Below are 19182 nucleotides of genomic sequence, written 5' to 3'. Positions count from 1 at the left end.
TATACTTAATTTCAGTAAATATAATAATTATACTGTCTATAATGAACAAGTATTTAAACAGATAAATTGGTTTTTCAATGGGAGCTAATCCTCAAACATAGCTAATTTATATGCGTTCCTCTATTAAAATATACTTTCGAAACAAGCAATAAATCCTAATTTATACTATCATAAAGTTCGCTATATTGACGATTTAACATCTATCAATAATTTAAACTTTAATCATACAGATGTATATCAAAATGAACTTATATTAGAAAGATGTAATAACTGTGCTCATTATTTAGATTTAGATATCGTTTTCGTGAAAGGCAAAGAGCAGTTGGTCGTTTCTGATAGAAGAGCCCAGTAGTATAGCGGCATGTCTGCGAACTTACACCGCTAAAAACTGTTTTTCTATGCCCGTGGTGGGCAGAGCACAGATAGCCCTTTGTGCTTACTACAAAACAACAATAACTGATAGAAGAAGAGGTTTTAATTTTTCTATCCTTGGTCTACCTAATCCAAACAGTAAAGTTCCGTAAAGGTAATAGTTGTCTCACAATTAAAAAAATATTTGACTATTTATAATAACGCTAATTCTTTTATAATGTGTTGTTACTGGCAGATACATTTAAAAATAATAGATATAAAGATTGAGAAATAAAAATTACATTTTTCATAATAAATATTGCAATATGTTAAAATATATATATTATTATTTTTATATATAAATGAATTGATTGCCTTTTTGACATCATAAAGAGGACGCTAGTTATTCAAGAACGCCCAAACAATATAAATAACAAGCCTTCAAATTTTAGTTAGAGATTTATTCAGTATGCCGGGACGGAAAGATCAAGTTCAGGTAGCTGGGCTTGTCTCAGCTTATCTGGATTATACTTGAATAAGCTTTGTCAATGGGAGAGGATGGGTGTTTAATTAATTACTACCGAACTATGAAGGTGAGGGTTTATGCTTTCAATTACCATCATTTTTTAATAATTAAATTAGTTATAGGGCGGCGGTTGGGAATTCTACAATTTACAAATGTAGGATTATATGGTGGTTTATTTCTACTACTATAGTATAACACTTAACAGTAGAACTATAACTTATAAGTATAACTATATGGTTATTTTAACAACTTCCATTTAATTTGGGTTTTATGTCAAAATATTAACGCTAACTGCCTTCCCATAACTGAAATTAGCACTATTACAAATTACAGTGAACTGCAGTAGGACTAGGAGTCAAATCACTCAACTTCTAACCCCTAAATTGATCTAAATTATAAATGGCCACTTAGTTTGACATATGCGTTTAGATTATGTCAGATGGTAAAAGTGTTAGAGATATTCCAAATCCATCGGTCTTAGCTGCTATAACCACATACATTTCCGCTATAGTTTAATAAGTAATTACAAGGACTGGCAATAAAGAAGTTATTGTTTTTATAATTAACATTTCGGTCTTTTTATACTAGCTTTGATCATTGTTTTATAGTGCTGATTTGATCGCCTTTAGACAATTGATCTAATGTATAGTATTAGTTGTATTTATAATTTAGTTACAAGTTATGTGTGGTACATTAAAACTATATTTTAACTGTTCTAAGTACAAGCCCTGAATGTTTTGGAACTAACAATGCTCCTGCTAGTTAAAATGTTTTGTTCTAAAATTACTTTAGAGATATTGTTAAAACTATTACCTTGGTCAAGTGACATTTCTACAAGGTTGTGTTTTGTCACATGTATATTGCATGCAGAATATGTATCTCTTCCACAAATGAGTTCTAGAAGGAGCTAAAATAGGCCACGAAGTTAATGTAGGAATACATTTTAGGGTTGCTAAACCCAATTGTGGGATCAGATTTTGTGTTCCTGGCTGCTACTCGCAATCCCAGGGGTGACATGCTTGTGAAATTGTGTTCGTGTACCCACTGAAAAACTGACGGGACCAAATATAGCACAGGTACCATTTTGTGACATTTGTATCATACTTGACTGAGGACAAAACAAAAAATGTGAAACTTGATTTCACAGTAAATGTATGCAGAATTTATTTTAATCCACAGTTATTTTAAATTGGGACAGACTGTTTTAGATGCCCATAAATCTTCATTCCAACAACATATAATAATGTAATCCAAATGTATACTTTTAATAGTGGCTCATAAACCCACTAATGAACATTTACTTTGAGGTGAGGGATTGAGAAGTAATTATTGAAGCTTCTAAAATAAAATTTTATATCTGAAATACTATACTGAATCTTAATCTGTGTTTATTGATTTGGTATCACATTTGTCTTTAACACTTGGGAAATATAAAAATTCTTCAAGAAATGCTTCAAGTTTTCTTTTATACACAGACAAAGGTGACTTGTAGATCTGACATAGCCACACCCACAATAGAAACAAAGTGATGAACAACATTCTGTACTGATCTTGTTCGACACTGAAGTAGTTATCAAGTGGGCTATGTGTACCTAACAGTCATGCATTGGAAGTATTACTCTAATTATGTTGAGAATTTAGCAAAATTTATGTTTTGTTTCATGTATTGAAACAAAAATATTAGGTGTGTTATTTTATGGCCTCCAACAAAGAAATGACTTAAATATCTGGATTCTTAAATTTTCAATTAATTTATTTTACTACTAGAAAGTTTGTTTCATACTTGGCCAAAAAAATTCAACTTATCACGTTAGTAAACTCGGCAGTGATTTGATTCATACTGTAAGTAATATTAAGTTTCAACCAGCAAATTGGGGAAGCGTCACATAAAACTTTTTTAAAATCTGTAGTGGTGTTCTAATACGAAATAGCATCTCATAAATAACACCATTCATAATAACATTTCAAAGATTTTATTATGTAGTGATTTCAAAAGAAGTCTAATTTAATTTCAAGACTGAAAACAGTTTGAAAGAGATTAAAATGAAGTGTTGCTTCTGTTTAAGGACAGTATTGAAAACTTGCTAAATATATTACATTATAATATTATCGACATGGTTCTTGTTATATTGAGATGTTATATATTTTCTAATTAGGAGAGACTAGTTATTTTGTAGCTTGCACTGGGTACAGTTTTCATTTCTTTAACTGTTAATTAGCTGAAAGGGTATACATTTCTGTGAAAAGACTAGAAAACTTAACTCAAGTTAAACCTCAAAAAACGTGATCTAAAAGTTTTTTGAGAAACTGTCTCAAAGATGTAACATTTAGAATATGGATAATTAATACTGACAAGATGCATAGTACACAGTTCACGTAAGAATAGCCATGATGTATGTATTTTGTAAACATAAGTAGTTGATTTTATTTTTAGCACCATTTCATTTACACTCAACTGACTTATTAGAAAAAAAACTACAAATGATCACACAATTTTTAAAAATAGATATATTATTTCTCATCAACTTTCATTATACATAGTAAACATTTGTTTATAAAATATTCCTTTTATTCTTATGTTTTACTTTAGAATGAACTGGTTATCTGAAATGTTTTTCATTGTTTATATCTATTTATATTTAAAACATTACCCAGGTCAAAATTCACAAACATTAAATGATTCAATGGAGTAAAACCATTAAATATTTACAGAAAACAATATGCTATACTTATATGGAACATATTTTAACCAAAATTACTAATTGTTTTTGTACAATGACACTATTTTGTAATCAAATCAATTTTTATATAAAATAATGCAGATATAAGGTTAAAGTTTTGATTTAGGTTTGGTAGCCTCTTCAACACCTTGATTACTGTGGAATGGTTGAAGCATTTTGTGATCTGCATTGAGGAAAAAAAAAATTAATGTTTGTTCAAGATGCTTGATAACTTTGTATAATAAAAGAACATACATTAGCATCCTTTAACACTGGTGCTAGAATAAAACTAGATCAACTACAATGTTCGTAGTAGATTTATAACTGAATTAGAATATTTATATGATTGGAATTAAAATAAACTATAATATATTCCACAATTTTAAATGTTTATTTTGTCATTTACCAATCTACTGTGAATGGAAGTAAATGAAAAGTTATAAAACAAACTCTAGAACTTCTTTTAAATGTTAATCAAATGTTGGTGATTGGAGTCAGGAAAACAGGACTTGCCTAACTTCAAATGCAAACTTTTTTTAAACAATTAATATTACATTTACTTCAAAACTTTTTGATACATAAATTGTATGTAATGTAAAAATTTCTTCATAACAGGTGACAATTCAAGTTGTTTTTATATCAAATTAAACATAGAAGTTCAGCTAACCTGGTACAGTCCAAAACAGTGGGCTGTAAAGACGACCCCCACCATCTACATGCACAGTTTCTCCTGTTATATATGATGCTGCAGGAGACAGAAGAAAACAAACGGCTGCTGATACCTGTAGAAAAAAAATTAAATCTTGGTTTCTGTTTTAATTTGGTCAAAATATTTAAACTTCTTTACAATATAGCAATTTCAGTAAATCAAGAGTGTATAGAAAAATTAATACTATGTTGAATACCTAAACAGCTAAGGAATGTATTGAAACATAATAATGAACTGAACTGCCATTACTTTTTTCTTGTGATATTTTTAGTCATTCTACCAGAGAGTTAAAAGGTTTGTGAAGAAATAATTTAAGATGTATCTTTAATGTACAAGAAGGCAGTGTCTGTGAAACCTTTTGTTTAATATCAGAACTTATCATCTAAGTTAGTACTTTAGTGATTTGTATGAAATACAATAGTATAGTATTAAGAACGAAAATTGGGTAAAACAATCTTTTTAAGCTTTGTGACAAACCATCAAAATAGACTTCAGATGACTTTTGTTTCTTTTCAATAATCACGCAAGCTACACAAACGCTATCTGTATAAGCTTTCCCTAATTTTAGGCTGCACTCACAACCCCCAATTCAAAGCACAATTTTTCAGTCACAAAATGTAAACCATTGACCATCTAATTCCCAGTCTGTCACACTAACCACTATAAGCCACAAAATATTCACAATAACCAAGTCAGACTTTATTTTTTTTTTATGTTTCTTGCATTTTAAGTCCGTACATATTAGAGATTTTTTGTAACATTTGTTCACTTTCAGATGCTAATGTGCAAGCTTATTATGTATTTTACTATGAACATATGAAAACTTTAAATGTGTTAAACAAAATAAGATACTTTTTTTTATATAAATATGAATTATTTAAACAATTTTATAATCACAATTATCATAATAACAAAATATTCTCTATACCAATATTTAATAATAGCAAGTGCTGACATAATAAAATACAAAATAGACTTGGCTAATTAGAGAACTCACTAATGAATTACTAACTTTGGTTTGTAACAGTCCACCTCTAAAAGAGCTTAATATTTATTATGCTCATCAAGCTATTATTTAGCATTACAAATAGTAACCAAGAAAATAGGTATTTTTCGTTATGTTTTGTACAACTTTATTTTAAAAATCATGCAGAATAAGATTAAACATTACCTCCTCAGGGGTACCTAGCCGTTTAGCTGGAAGATGAGGTTTTACTCTCTCAAAAACGTCTATGGGATAGTTTTTTGCTGCTGTTTCAGAATATATAGAGTTCCCCTGTGAAATTTAAAATTTGATATTCACGTATGTGTATTTTTTAAAGATAAAACATTGTACTCTTTAGTTAAGTAATTTTTTGTTTTGTAATTCAAACTGTCAATAATAGACTTGCATGTGCATACCAAAGCCACTATATCCAAAAATGTATCTATTTCTTGTTTTCTTAGTGGAGACCACAACAACTTTTGAGATTGACCTTTTTCTGCACTATAAAACTAATAAAAAAATTAAGACTAGGTTATATTAATTATATTTTATAATATTGTACAGACAACAATTGTAACTTCAAACACGCATACATATATTTTTTAGGTAATATTTTTAAGAACTAGTTTCATAGCCAACAAAAACATTATTCATTTGAGACAATCTCTTGTGACTTCATACCTTCTCTTGGGGTCACTAACCATTAGATAAGCAAAAAAAGGTGATTGTTTATAAAAATACTAATTGTTTGACCACCACTTCAATAAGGTTTCATTAAAACCAAAAAAAAAGGTAGTAAAAATTAACTAAATTATATTTTTTTATATATATATTTAATAATTAATCATACAGGGCTTAAGATTATTATTCTTTGTTTTACAACACAATGTCTCTTTTATGTAGTACACAAACAATCCCAATAGTACAATATGTCGTACATATTATTTATACTATGTTTTAAACAGTTAAATATGTGACAAATCCAGCACTATTTTTATTGTAAAATGCACAGCACATTCAAAGTTCTGATTTCTTTTATATATGAAATACACCACAATGACAAATACATGAGTAGATTTAATAATCACAATTCATAATAAAGAGTTTACTGACTTAATTAAATATTTGAATTAGTGCTTACATTTACTGCCAACAATACTTTCAGAACAGAAATACTGTTAATGAACAATATGTAAATAATGTACACAGTTGTTTTTATATGCCTGTTTAATGCACATTTAAGAATTGCAAATAGCAGTTGGTAAGTTATTGTTCTGTTGTATTCTTTCATTAGGCAGGTTCTTCTAAATTATCTGGTAAAAATAATGAGAAGTCCAATCCACATAAAGTGACATAATGATAAAGAATTCATTTCCTTTAATATTTCTACCAGCTACATCTACCTGTACGCTGTTGAGGGCATAACTTCACACGTAATGATTTGTCAGAAAAACCTACCTAACACTCATTAAACACACCATTGAACTAACTGAGTTAACTCCAACTTGTAACTAATGTACATGTGTCTAGAAATTAGTTGCAGTTTCTCTATCTCAGTCCCTGTGATCAAGGCACAGCTTTATGCCAGTTGGCAATTAATTTGGGGTGATCAAATTCATAAGCTTTTCCAAATCAAACCTTCTGTTGTTCATTGGCTGTCTAGTTTCCCATTAGGATCAGAGGGAGGAAGTTATCTTGTATTGGCTATGCATTGGTCACAGGTTTTTTAATCATCATTTTCTTTTATGTGGGACTGATCAGCTAATGTGTGGCCTTTGTGACACTCGGGTCTCAGTTGCCCACATTTTAATTTCATGCCATCATTTTGAATGTGAATGGCAGCACCATTTCAAACATGTCTTTTCTCAGGGTTTACCCCTGTGATTGGCAATGGTGACACTGTCCAGCTTAATTGTGTTTAGCTTTTTATGGGCCCTTGGCCTTTTTAAATCTGTTTAGTTTGACCTGATTTTTGGGCATTGTTTAGCTTTTAGCTTTTTTTACTTTTTATATAGTCTAGCTGCTTTGTGACACCAAACTCCCAACAAATCAAGGTCCCATGTCCTTTAGCTTACATATAAATTAAAACATTGAATATATAGCTTACAACACTGCCTTCTTCCTGGAATGTGAAGTCCCTTGAACAAAATTCCAATACAAAAATAAGAAAACACTAGAATGTCCATTCACCAAGTAGTTTTGGTAGTTTTCTCTTCTGAAGCCTATGTTATGCAGAAGGGATGGCCTCTTGTCCCTTATCGTCACTTGCTGTCCTGCCACTAGGAGAATTCTACGGTGGTAGATGATTGAGTGAAACCACTGGTGGTTTTATATGCTTATTGATCCTCTGGATGTTCTCTTCACGAGAACTCTAGGATCCTTAGCAGGTTGACTTTCTATTCCCAAATTTTTTTTCTGGATTTACCAAATTAGTTGTTTTCTTAACAATATACTTCTAAAGACAATCATAGTGGATTAACTTCGGCATAGACTGCTTGTCATTGACTTCTGGATTATGTAAACCACATAATTGATTTCTTTCAGTAAAACATATGGCCCTTTCTAACACCTGCTTAACATTGGAGTTCATCTTTTCTTGCAGTGGGAATTATACAGACATATCTCAATGGAATCCAGTCTTATAAGCATTAATATCTTAGCAATTTTTCATTTTATAAGAAACTGATTTAAGTCTTTTTCTAAGTACAATCAGGTGACTCTGTAGGCTCTGCCATGGTTTACTATGTCTCAGTAGTTGCTCGCAGGATCCCTTCTACAGTTTCTGTGTTCACTGCCGAGTTGTATGCCATTTCTCTGGCCCTGGATCGTGTAGAAGCTATGCAGTACAACGAATGTACTATTCACAATGATTCTCTTAGCTCTCTACTGGCCCTGGAATCCCTTATTAGTTCTAACCCTGTTCTCGTTGATATTCAACAATGACTGGCTCATTTTTCTCTATCTTCCATTTCCATCCAGTTTTTCTGGATACCTGGCCACGTCGGTATTTGCAAAAATGAGCTTGCTAACACCACAGTTAAACCCATCTGCTCTGGTGCCATTAAGGCTATGCCTGTCCCATATATGGACTATGGTCCTGTACTCAAGTCGTGGCTTCTTGCCAGTTGGCAATCGACTTGGTGAGCAACTTCCAGACCAAACCTACTGTTACTCTTTGGCCGTCTTGCTTCCATAAGGATTGGCAGAAGGAAGTTGTCCTGGCTAGGATACACATTGGTCACAGTTTTTGTAACTTTCTTTTATCTGGTACTGACACACCAATATGTAGCCTTTGTGACACTCAAGTCACAATAGCCCACATTTTACTGTCATGAGCAGTGGCACCATTTTAGACATGTCTTTTCTACAAGTTTACCCCTGACATTGAACAGTGTCATTGGCAATGATGACACTGTCCAACTTAATTGTGTTTTTTAAATTTTTACGAGCCATTGGCCTTTGTTTAGTTTTAACTCTATATATTTTTACATTTTATAAAATTTTACTTTTACGGTTTTTACTGGTTGGTTGGCACAGATAGCCTAGTGGCTTTGCACCAAAAATTGTCAAACAACAAACCAATCCAAGTAAAATCAGTGTGATATCTCTTCTTCAGATCCATGAGACCTCTTACAAATCCCTCAAGACAAGCTGGAATGTTTGGTTCCACCACACTACTCTCACTACATGTGCCTGCTAGTGTGTGGTTCAAGTTTCATTGTCAACTGAAGAGTTTTTTTGAAGATGTACCCCTACTTTGCTTAACCCGTTTCTCATATCCTCACCTGTTATCGCATATATAAATTGGGCACATGTCAACATATCCATTTCACAATGAGTATCTGTGTAAGTTAACTGGGAAAGCCTTTCCTAATTTTCCATAAGTTCAGCTAGGGTCTCTTCTTTCCTCCCTACCCTGCTCCAAAACTTTGCTCTGGATATTTCTTACTAGTGTGTCACTCCAAAGCTGTAGAATAAGGCAGCTACCATTGCTTGATAGTTGTTACAGCTTTCAGCTTGAAGGTTACTTTATGTCATTAAAGCTGGTCCTTTTAAATGGGAAGCAAGATGAACAGCTTGCAATTTATTATTCCACCCAGTCCCTCAAGAAATGATTTCAAATTGAGCCCAGTATGCTTCTCATTGATTTCTCTATTGACCACTGATGAATTGACCAGCTAAAGTTATAACTTCCCTACACTGAAACTCTCAACTGAATGGTTTAATAATCGTTTCTATATTTTATTTGTATTTCATAACCTCATTCAGGAGGATGACTCCACAGTCCACCACCCCCAGTGTGGCTTCAAACTGGAAAGTGGTAAGAACTCTCAAACTGTAGTAAAAATGTGATGGAGAATCTGGAGGAATGAAAACACTTGAGACAGTGCAATGGGTGCCTGGAGAAAGATGACAAACATGTGCAATGGCCAGTAAAGACAGAAAATCTTGTACCACAAACAGAAGCAGGCTCCCAAGTCAAAGAGAAGAAAAAGGGAATCAGGGACAAAACAGGTGGAGAAAGGAATTGAATGACAAGTCCCTCTGATAAGACCCAAAGAACCCATGGAACTATAGTGAAAGATCAGCAAAGGGTAACAACCTAATATAGTGAAGTTCCCACTGGTCCAGAACCCTTGGGTTTGTCTCCAGTACTGTTGGCAACATGCCCTTCAACGAGATGAGAAACCCCTGAAAGGGGACAGGCAGACAAGTGTGCAACCAAAGAGGCAAGGTTCGAGTATTGATGTACAGATTACACACAAGATTTGCAAAAGTCAGATATATGATCGAAAACATATCGCCAAGGAAATCATGAAAAAAAAGAGGTAGCAAAAGTACCTGGGACATCCCAACTACAGTGAAACCATGTGTGTAAAGTGAGAGTGAAAGATTACAAATGAGCCAACATAGAGGTAATAAGGAATTATTAAAAAAACATAACATACCTGAGAAATCATGTAGAAAAATATTAGGCCTAGCTCATTCTGCTGGAGGGGTAGGAAAAAACACTGCAAAATCCGGTGCTGTAAAAAGGCTATTTATTCTTCATTGGCCTGAACAGGTTTGGCTTGTTCAGGAGGATTAGTGGTTTACCCATATAACAATCAATCTCATGATAGATAGATAATAACAGAAATCCAATGACAGATTCCCCCCCCCCCCTATGAAAATAGTGCTAGTGGTATAACACCCGAAGTGGTAACATGAACCTCAGAATTCATTGTAGAAATAAGTAAATCAAATAAAAGTGTTTGATGTAAAATATGCGAGAGTGAGAAGAAAAAAAACTGAGATATAAGTTAAGTTAAAAGATTTCTTCAATGTAAAGAGAAAACAATGAAGAAATCCCACTTTGGCAATTAAACTATTAGAATCACGACTCACATGAAGAGCACCAAAAGAAAACGTCTGAACACTAGTTCTGCCAAACGAAATGTAATAGTTTGGTAGAATTGAATAGAGGGAGCCACATGCATCATGAGAGTATGTCGCACTCTTATTGGTGGAAGGTTGACGCATGATGATTTGGATAAGAAATGCATTGGAATCAGTCAATTCCAATTGAGGGGAGATAGAAGGCTTGTGGCATACATAAAATAAAATTTACATATAGATGGCAGCATTGAATCAGAATAGCTAATTATATGAGAGGAGGTATTGTACCATGTCAGAATTCTGAAACTTGGTTGGGTATTATCGTGGCTAGATTATACCAGGAAGGTCCTTCAGTAATAGATGGCACAGAAGTAGTTGTAATTGGTGTAGACTAAACATGTTTTCCTATTCCATTTTTTTGTAGTAAATGGTATTATATTTTGGAATTCTTGGGCAGATACAGAAATAGATGTGGTGGATTTAATATTTGCAATTGTCACTTCATTTCCAAGACATTTTATTCCATCACTGATATTCTGTTCTAACTCTTTGTATTGTCAGTAGATGCTTTCTTAATTTATTTCTTGTGTAACATTTCTACATTGTTCACTTATACACTGTTATAGGCCAAGTTTAGAAATATTGTTTCAATGGAAATACCTCCCTAATGGTACTATGACTAACATACAAATAAACTTACTTTTACAATTCCACAACTAATTGATCAAGTAAGTGAATATACATGTCTAACACTGATCTGAATACTTTGCTGACTTCTCATTAAATATTTCACTGAATTCTAAACCACTGAACTAATTCATAATTACTGACACACCCATGTCTAGATATTAGTTTCTTGACCTTAACATCATGCACTCTCTCTAGCTATCATCTCAATCAAAATATTAAAAGTATAACTTAAAACATTATATTTTCATCTGTCAACCTACACAGTGTTTTCTGTATAAAATAAAACTGGCTTTTGACTGATAAAAACAAACAAACCAAGTACAGCATATGTTAAGAAAATCTTAAATGTGACATTATAATCCTTTTCTACCTATACCACTGCTATCTGTGCATGTAGTAACTCATAATGTTATTTTTACTGTAAGAAAACAGTGAAATATTTTTAGGCTTCTATGTTAAATAGCTAACCATACATTTAACAAAAACATTGAGGTAAACGTATCACGATTCATAAAATGCTTATATCAATTTATTTTTATTAACCAACTGTACACATTAAACTCAACATAAAACAACATACATAAATTACTATTTCTTCTTTGGTATGTGCCAGTACGTCTGGATTTTGTGGTGATGTATTAAACATAATCAGTCTACATACAATATATTATGATTTTCATTACCTCTAATAACAGTATCACTTCAAGAATAACTAGGTAATTTTCAACCTTATTTGAAACCTCACATTATAATATCAATTAAGCTTAAGTAAACTTATTCCATTATTTAGTGCAAGTCATACATAAATGGTTGAAATATCTTTAACAGTAAAGCTAATAACAACTAATGAAACAAAGCATTCTTAGCTTTATATGAAAGAATATAAGGAAAGTAGATTTCATTAATTACACTCATTACCAGGTTGATATCTAGTTTTATAATAAACAGGTTGCTAGTTCTGATTGGAAGTTAATAACACAATGAAAAGTCAATGCTCAATTTATGAACATTAATCCACACATACAAAACTAGGTAGAAAGACTGAAAATCCATGTATTGCACCAGTGTAACTCGGTGACAAGTGTTGAATCAAATGATAGACTGTGTGCTTCATATTTACTTTTAGTATCCTCACCAACTCATCTGCTGAATAATTTAGTAGTATCAGTGCTACATATAGGTTCACAATACTGCTTAAAACACCATACACATAAATAAACATTTATTTGCAGTATGCAATATTTTAATTTTGTATCAGAGGTAGGAAATTAATGACAACTTTTCCTGCTGTCATTCAGATGAAAACATTCTAATTTGCTGAAATGAAGAAATAATCAATTTTGATTTATTTACAGTTTAACTTTAGAAGAGTTCTGAATTTGTTACAGTAAAGTTTATTTTAATAAGTTGGTAGGTTAATACTAGAAATAAATTATCTTGACAATACCAAAATTTACTATTTTTCTTTAATTGGACATTCAGTGTTTTGCTTTACAATTTCTTCAAAAGTATTCCACTAAAACACAAACTGTAATTGACAGCAGAAAGCTTCAAATGGTGTTAAAAAATTCTAATTCAATATACAGTGTGCATTTGACATATGAAGTAGTAAAGTTACAGACTGAAAAAATCATTATAACTGAAATAATTATAGGTGCTCAAAAGATTTGCAATGATGAGAGTTAAAGTTAAGGAAAAGAGGTTTCACAAGTAAAATCACTCCTTTTGGGCTACAGATATCCACCATTTTACATCAAACAATTTCTCAAGGACTATGATTCACAAAAATCACCATTGCACCTTCAACATGAAAAAAGACAATTTTCCAACAATAACACAAATTATTTTTATGGTACCTCTAATTTTCGAAACTATCTCCCAAAAAATAACTATAATTAGGAAATCTGAACTGCCAATTAGTTAAACAACAATCAGGTCCAACCCTAAAAAAACCAACTTTCAAAATCTTAGTACACTACCCCTACAATGTAATAAAGCTAACTCTCTTACAAAAATGTGTTTGCAATATAAAGATGAGTGTCTTGTTCCAATGTTGGTTGCCAGATTACATCTGCTATCATACATACATACATACATACATAGGAGAAACCAAAATAAGGATAGGAGAACATGTTGACCCTCCTTATAAACAACAAAATGAAAGAAGCACAATTGCAAATCATTTTCCAACTAATCGTGGATAAATGACATAAAACCTCCAGACTGTACAAGTCCTTACTAAAGCTACCAAGTACACTGAATGAAAATTTAAAGAAGCTCTTCCCCTCAATCAATTACATCCACAGATGAATAGGGAGAAAGGATGGTGCCTATAATTATAGTTATTTTTTTGTTACCTTTTGTTATTTCAAACTGTAACTTGGATATAACTTTTGTTTACTACGGGTAGTAATTAGTTATTTCAACAATAAGCTTTACTGTTTGATATGTCAAACACATGCTATTGAAGCAACTAGAAAATTTGAGGAAATTTTACAATTGCTTCAGGTTTTTATTAGTTGAAATGCATAAAACATAATTTAAAAGTTTTAACAGTTCTTTAAGTCTAAGTAAGTAACCAAGGGTATATAAAAAAAGAGGTGATAAGAAGATGCCTGTGTTGTGAATGAGAACTAGTAAATAAGGTCAGAAGCCTAGTTACGCAAGAAACGTTGCCTAGAATCAAGATGAGTACACTAGTACTTGTGACAGGTTGATGGATTACTGACCTCGACCCCTGAGAATTAGGAAAGCTATGAAAAAGTTTGGTTTAGTGAGTAGTATCAGCACTTTGAGGCAATATCAGTTATAGAACATGGGTGTAGCAGTACAAGTAAATAGGTGGCCAGCTAACATCACTTATCTACAACCAATTACTTGAGAGTTCTGGTTATGGTTTTAGATTAGCCCGGGAATTCCTCTAAAGCATCCAATAGGAACACGGGACTACTTGTGGGTGATGCTGTGTCCTATTTAGTGGGTCGAGATAATACCAACAAAAGTTAGTTTATAAACTCATGTCAGAGACTGAAAAATCGGTTCTTCCGGTGTTCTGAAGTACCTAGAAAAGCCGATTAATGAAGATGTCAAATGTGACTAAAACTCCCAGCAACCCAACTCTACTGTAAGTATAATCTCTCTCTCTTAATCAGCTAGTGTTAGAACTATAAAAAGTATTAAATGTATCTAGTTAAAAAGTGTTTTAATGCCAGTATATAAGTATTTAATCAAATTTGTTTTAACGAAGTTATGTTTTTGGAGAAGTTGTTAAATGTTTAATAAATATTATTACAAGTGTTCACCACTGGCCTGAGACTATTTCTTTAGTCTAACTGTAAATTACCTCTAGTTAGCGACTTGTGGCTCCACTCATCACGACAAATCCTCCAATAAATTTGGTGTAACGAGTAGTTTTAATTGCTTCAGGAGTGTTCCACTAAAACAAACTGTAACTGATAGTACAAAGCTTCAAATAGCTTAAATAACAAATCCTAATGAAATCTATAGTGTAAAGAATAGTGCCCTGGTGGGCTTAATTGTTGGAGTTTCAGCTATTAAGCAAAAGACTGAATGTCCAATTAAAGAAAAATAAAAAATTTGGTGTTATAAGGTCATTTATACACCAATATGCACTACAGAAATTAAATAATAAGTAACATACATTAAAAAATTTTACTCTCATTATTTCATAACTACATTTTTTTTCCTCAAGACAATTAAACTGCTTCATACCTGAAAATAAGTTTAAAATCTAACAACTGTAATTAAAGGATAGTTCAAAGAATTAATAATGGAATAACTCTTGTATTTCTAAACTTTATGCACAAATTATCAAGAAGTTACATAATTATCAATCATATATTTATATTTGAGTAATACAATACAAGTACATCCAACTTAATTTTTATATTGATTAACTTACTGGTGCTACAGCATTAACTCTGATGCCATGATGTGCCCATTCTACTGCAAAAGATTTTGTGAGGTTTTCCACACCTGCACGTGCTGCTCCTGAATGGCTACAAAGAGGAATGCATTTCTGGTCAACATCAAATTTGTGAAAACAAACTTTTAAAGTAGGCTAAAAAGCTTCTTGTAGCTTAAATACTGTATTCAAACTATAGCATGTGAAAACAATGCAGAAGATTGAATACAATATGAAATATATCCACACTGTTACTCTACATTTGTGTTTCAGAAGCATTATGCACACTGGTTATGGCTGTATCATTATTACATATTTTATGTATGTGTAAAGCAATGTTTACAACAGTTTTCAAACTCAAACAACCATTTGCTGGTCATTTGTATGGGTATTTATGTACAGTATATATGTGAAAGTTATTTATTACAAAATTCCAGCTTATTCATTTTCTATTTGCATATTGGGATGTGTACCATTTTTTATATGTTGCTAATAATGTTCTCCCTCATACGTTTTATATAAGTGGTTACTCTTTTAATTTTTCACTTCATGTTTCAGAACAAATTTAATTGATACTCTCTCATTACCCAACACTGAAACATGGCAAAACCAGTTCATTTAGTAAGCAACTTTATTCAACTAATTAAAAAGTTAACTTGTTTATGTATTTGTATAAATAATGCATGTAAACAGTAGCTTTCTTTCTCAAGAAGTTGTTTTCATTTAAAGGAAGATGTAAAAGTAAAACTACTAGATCAAAATCAGTGTTTTGCATGGTTTACATGCAAAACAATGTTTCTTTTTGTTATTTTATTGTATTAATTAATTCACTGAATTATGAACTGTTCATGGTGTATGTGTGTGAAGAATTTGTATTCATATAAAGTACAAAAAATCACATACATGTTCAGATTATTTTATCTTTAGACTACAAGTTTAGACACTAATGTTATTTTACATTTGTGGGTCCTTTTTTATGAATTATAAATTAGGGAATTTTGGGGTGACACTGACTTGTAAAACAGATTTTCCCTACTGTATGTAAAAATAGAAATGTTTCATAAATACATATGTATATATATGAACAGTATACTATTTGATGTAGTATTTTTAACAACTTACGCCATCATAGGAACACCTCGGTCCATGTCCATTAACATGTTAACAATAACCCCACCATGCTCACCCATCCACTGTTTATGTGCTGTGACAGAAAAGACATACGAAATTATGACACCTATTTTATGTAATTTCTAGATAATGTAATATAAACTATAATTTCACCAAAATAGGAAGTTATAATTTTCCTATAGTGAAAATGTATTTCTGATAGGTACTTACCTCCAATCATAAGATTAGCTATTCTCATTTGGTGCTGCCCTCTATATGCAAACTTTTTTTATGCATGCTACAAGCCTTATTGGAAGTGCAAGATTCTAACATGTCTCTCATGCAAATCATCATATACCACCTCCTCAACCAAACTATCACTATAATTCTAACTTCCAATACGATACTTACCTCCACTCACAAGATTAGCTAGAAGATGGCAGTATCCCCAAAAAACGTCCAAAGAAGACCCCTGGAAATTAAAAATTCAGATCAGAAAAGGGGAACTGCACCACTTATGAGCCAGGTATACTCTTTGCCCAACTGTGGAATGTGCAAGATATAAAGGTGGTAAATGAGAGGAGCACATCCAAGTGAGAGAGAATTTGGCAGGAAAGTGATCCTAACCATAGAAATATACTGTTACTCAATTACACAATGAGAAATCTGGGTAAACAAGGGATGCACCTCTAGGTGTATAGTGGCTAGTGCACGGCAGACCGTACTTGGTAAGTCAACTACATCCAAAACCTGCCCGACATCCACACAAAGGTAGGATGAGGATCATACCATCTTCATCTCAATCCCAAGAACCGAGGGATTGAGAACTACTCTGATTCCCAGCTATGACACGAGGATTAGCTCTGAGCTATTGATCCGGGAAGTTGACATCTGGTATCAAAAGGATGTTTACTGCATGCAATCAACTCCCCCAACCATAAAACAGGCCTGAACAATCCAACTGGCAGTAACATCCTCGTAAGAAGAGAGGACAAGGGATATCCAAGGACAGAACTGGAACAATCCCATGTACCACCGCTGTGACCCACAACACAGATGGAAGATATCAAGAGGAAGACAGACAACCCGAAACCTGTGTGAGAACTTATGTTGATTGGTTCACTTTAAATTAACATCCACAAGGGTGTAGGATGAGGGCTCCCAATTGGTGAATTGTATTTTGTCATTTCACTATGTTGCCATTGGTTATCACAAATAGGAGGATATCTTGTCATCTACTTCTGCAGAACACCACCACCCTACTCTGTAGCTGAATGGTTATTGTGTGGAACCCATTCAGCAGGGTGCCTCCATGGTCAACTACTCCAGCAGCTTGGAACTGGAAATTGGTAAGAACTCAGAAAGGAGGGTAACAATGCAGTGGAGAGTCCAGACGATCATCATCACCTGAGACAATGCAACTGGTTACCACAAATCCTTATTTTAAAAAACAGACCATACTGATTTATTCAATATAAGGCATGGCAGGGATTGGCAGTAATCCCCCTTCTGCTTTACCCATGCAGTCCATTGGTGGTACTGTCTAGTACAGGCATGTTTATGAAGCAAAATATCATAAGGTCATGCACCAACAAGTGATCTTGTGAAGCCATGGGAGATAAATTGTGAGTCAACATGGCTGGACATTGTAGATTTCGAGTTAAAGAATACCTGGTCAGGCACCACTCACCACAGAGTGGAATCCATGGCATAAAGAAATAGAGAAAGGCCCCTGAAAAGAAAGTATGAATAAAAAAACTTACCAGTTGGTGTCTCACCAAAGTCTAAAAAAAAGCCACAAGACAGTAGACAAAACCCAGATGAAGGGGAAATCACAATATGATGAAGATAGTGGGAGATGAATGTATTGGGTGTGGTCCATATATCAGACTGCAGAATCTCCTCCATTGGACGATTAAGACAAGAATCAAGGGAAAAAGTGAGGTGTTGGATCTGATGGGAAGACACCTGGAACAAATTCCAGGAGAAAGAAGGTTGGGAGAAATAGGCCAATTGAACCAAAACATAACCCAATTGGTAAGGGTAAAAGGAAAAATATCATAAAGGAAGGAAGATTGTCAGGGGATAAAGACTTGGGAACATGTACCCCAGAAGGAAGCAGTATAACAATGAAGTGCCCTGACTGGGCACAGAAACCTATGTGGGTCTGGTTGAGGGTAAAGATGGGAAATAGAAGAAAAGGAGAAAGCACCCTCCCAAGCTGCAGAGGTCTTTGGGAGAAAGGAACGATCTGGATAAAGGAGAAGATAAGTAGTGTGATAAAGGGTATGTGAAACGTCAATGCCAAACAAATTTGACCATTGACGTCCACAGGATAAGAGAAGAGAATGATGAAACATGGAACACAAGGAAAGTGGTTCAAATGAAGATAAAGTAAAGGAATGGAGGACCACATTAATATCCCAATACAGAAGGGTAGGTCACCTGGGAGGGTGATGTATCCAGAAGGAACACATGAGCATGGTAAAGACAGGGGAAATAAAAACTACAATATCAGGAAAAATGAAAGGTATGAGATAAGGTCACCCAACATCCCAAAAGCAAGGAGACCGAAGACCTACAGTCAAATTCTGCCATAGTTGGCCAATTAGCAGGAAACCCCCTAGTTGTAGACCAATTATGGAATACCTTCCACTTGCATTGCACCTCCATGAAAGATAGACAGATGGAACCAGCTAATAAGGAAGCAACTCTATCTTCTCACAAAAGCCAGACACGAAGGGTGGAATGTAGGACATTTGACTGAGGTTGACAAAGGAGGTAGGA

The 19182-nt window shown here is 33.2% G+C and overlaps 1 protein-coding gene across 1 annotated transcript in view; it reads right to left on the bottom strand.

Moving 5' to 3' along the window:
- Positions 1–3507: 3507 nt before the first annotated feature.
- The window catches only part of LOC106478370 (peroxisomal trans-2-enoyl-CoA reductase-like), a gene marked incomplete at its 5' end in the record, with an annotated part of 32628 nt that continues 16953 nt past the window's right edge, over positions 3508–19182 (bottom strand). Inside the window, 5 exons of the mRNA XM_022381965.1 lie at positions 3508–3781; positions 4265–4379; positions 5478–5582; positions 15283–15379; positions 16408–16489. Of these exons, the coding sequence (XP_022237673.1) occupies positions 3708–3781; positions 4265–4379; positions 5478–5582; positions 15283–15379; positions 16408–16489 (473 nt within the window). The remainder of the gene's footprint in view (positions 3782–4264; positions 4380–5477; positions 5583–15282; positions 15380–16407; positions 16490–19182) is intronic.

Source organism: Limulus polyphemus, unplaced genomic scaffold (assembly GCF_000517525.1).
Source record: "Limulus polyphemus unplaced genomic scaffold, Limulus_polyphemus-2.1.2 Scaffold204, whole genome shotgun sequence".
In the NCBI taxonomy this organism is placed as follows: Eukaryota; Metazoa; Arthropoda; class Merostomata; order Xiphosura; family Limulidae; genus Limulus; species Limulus polyphemus.
The sequence above is the reverse complement of the archived record's forward strand: the minus strand, read 5'-3'. Positions and strand labels throughout refer to the sequence as shown.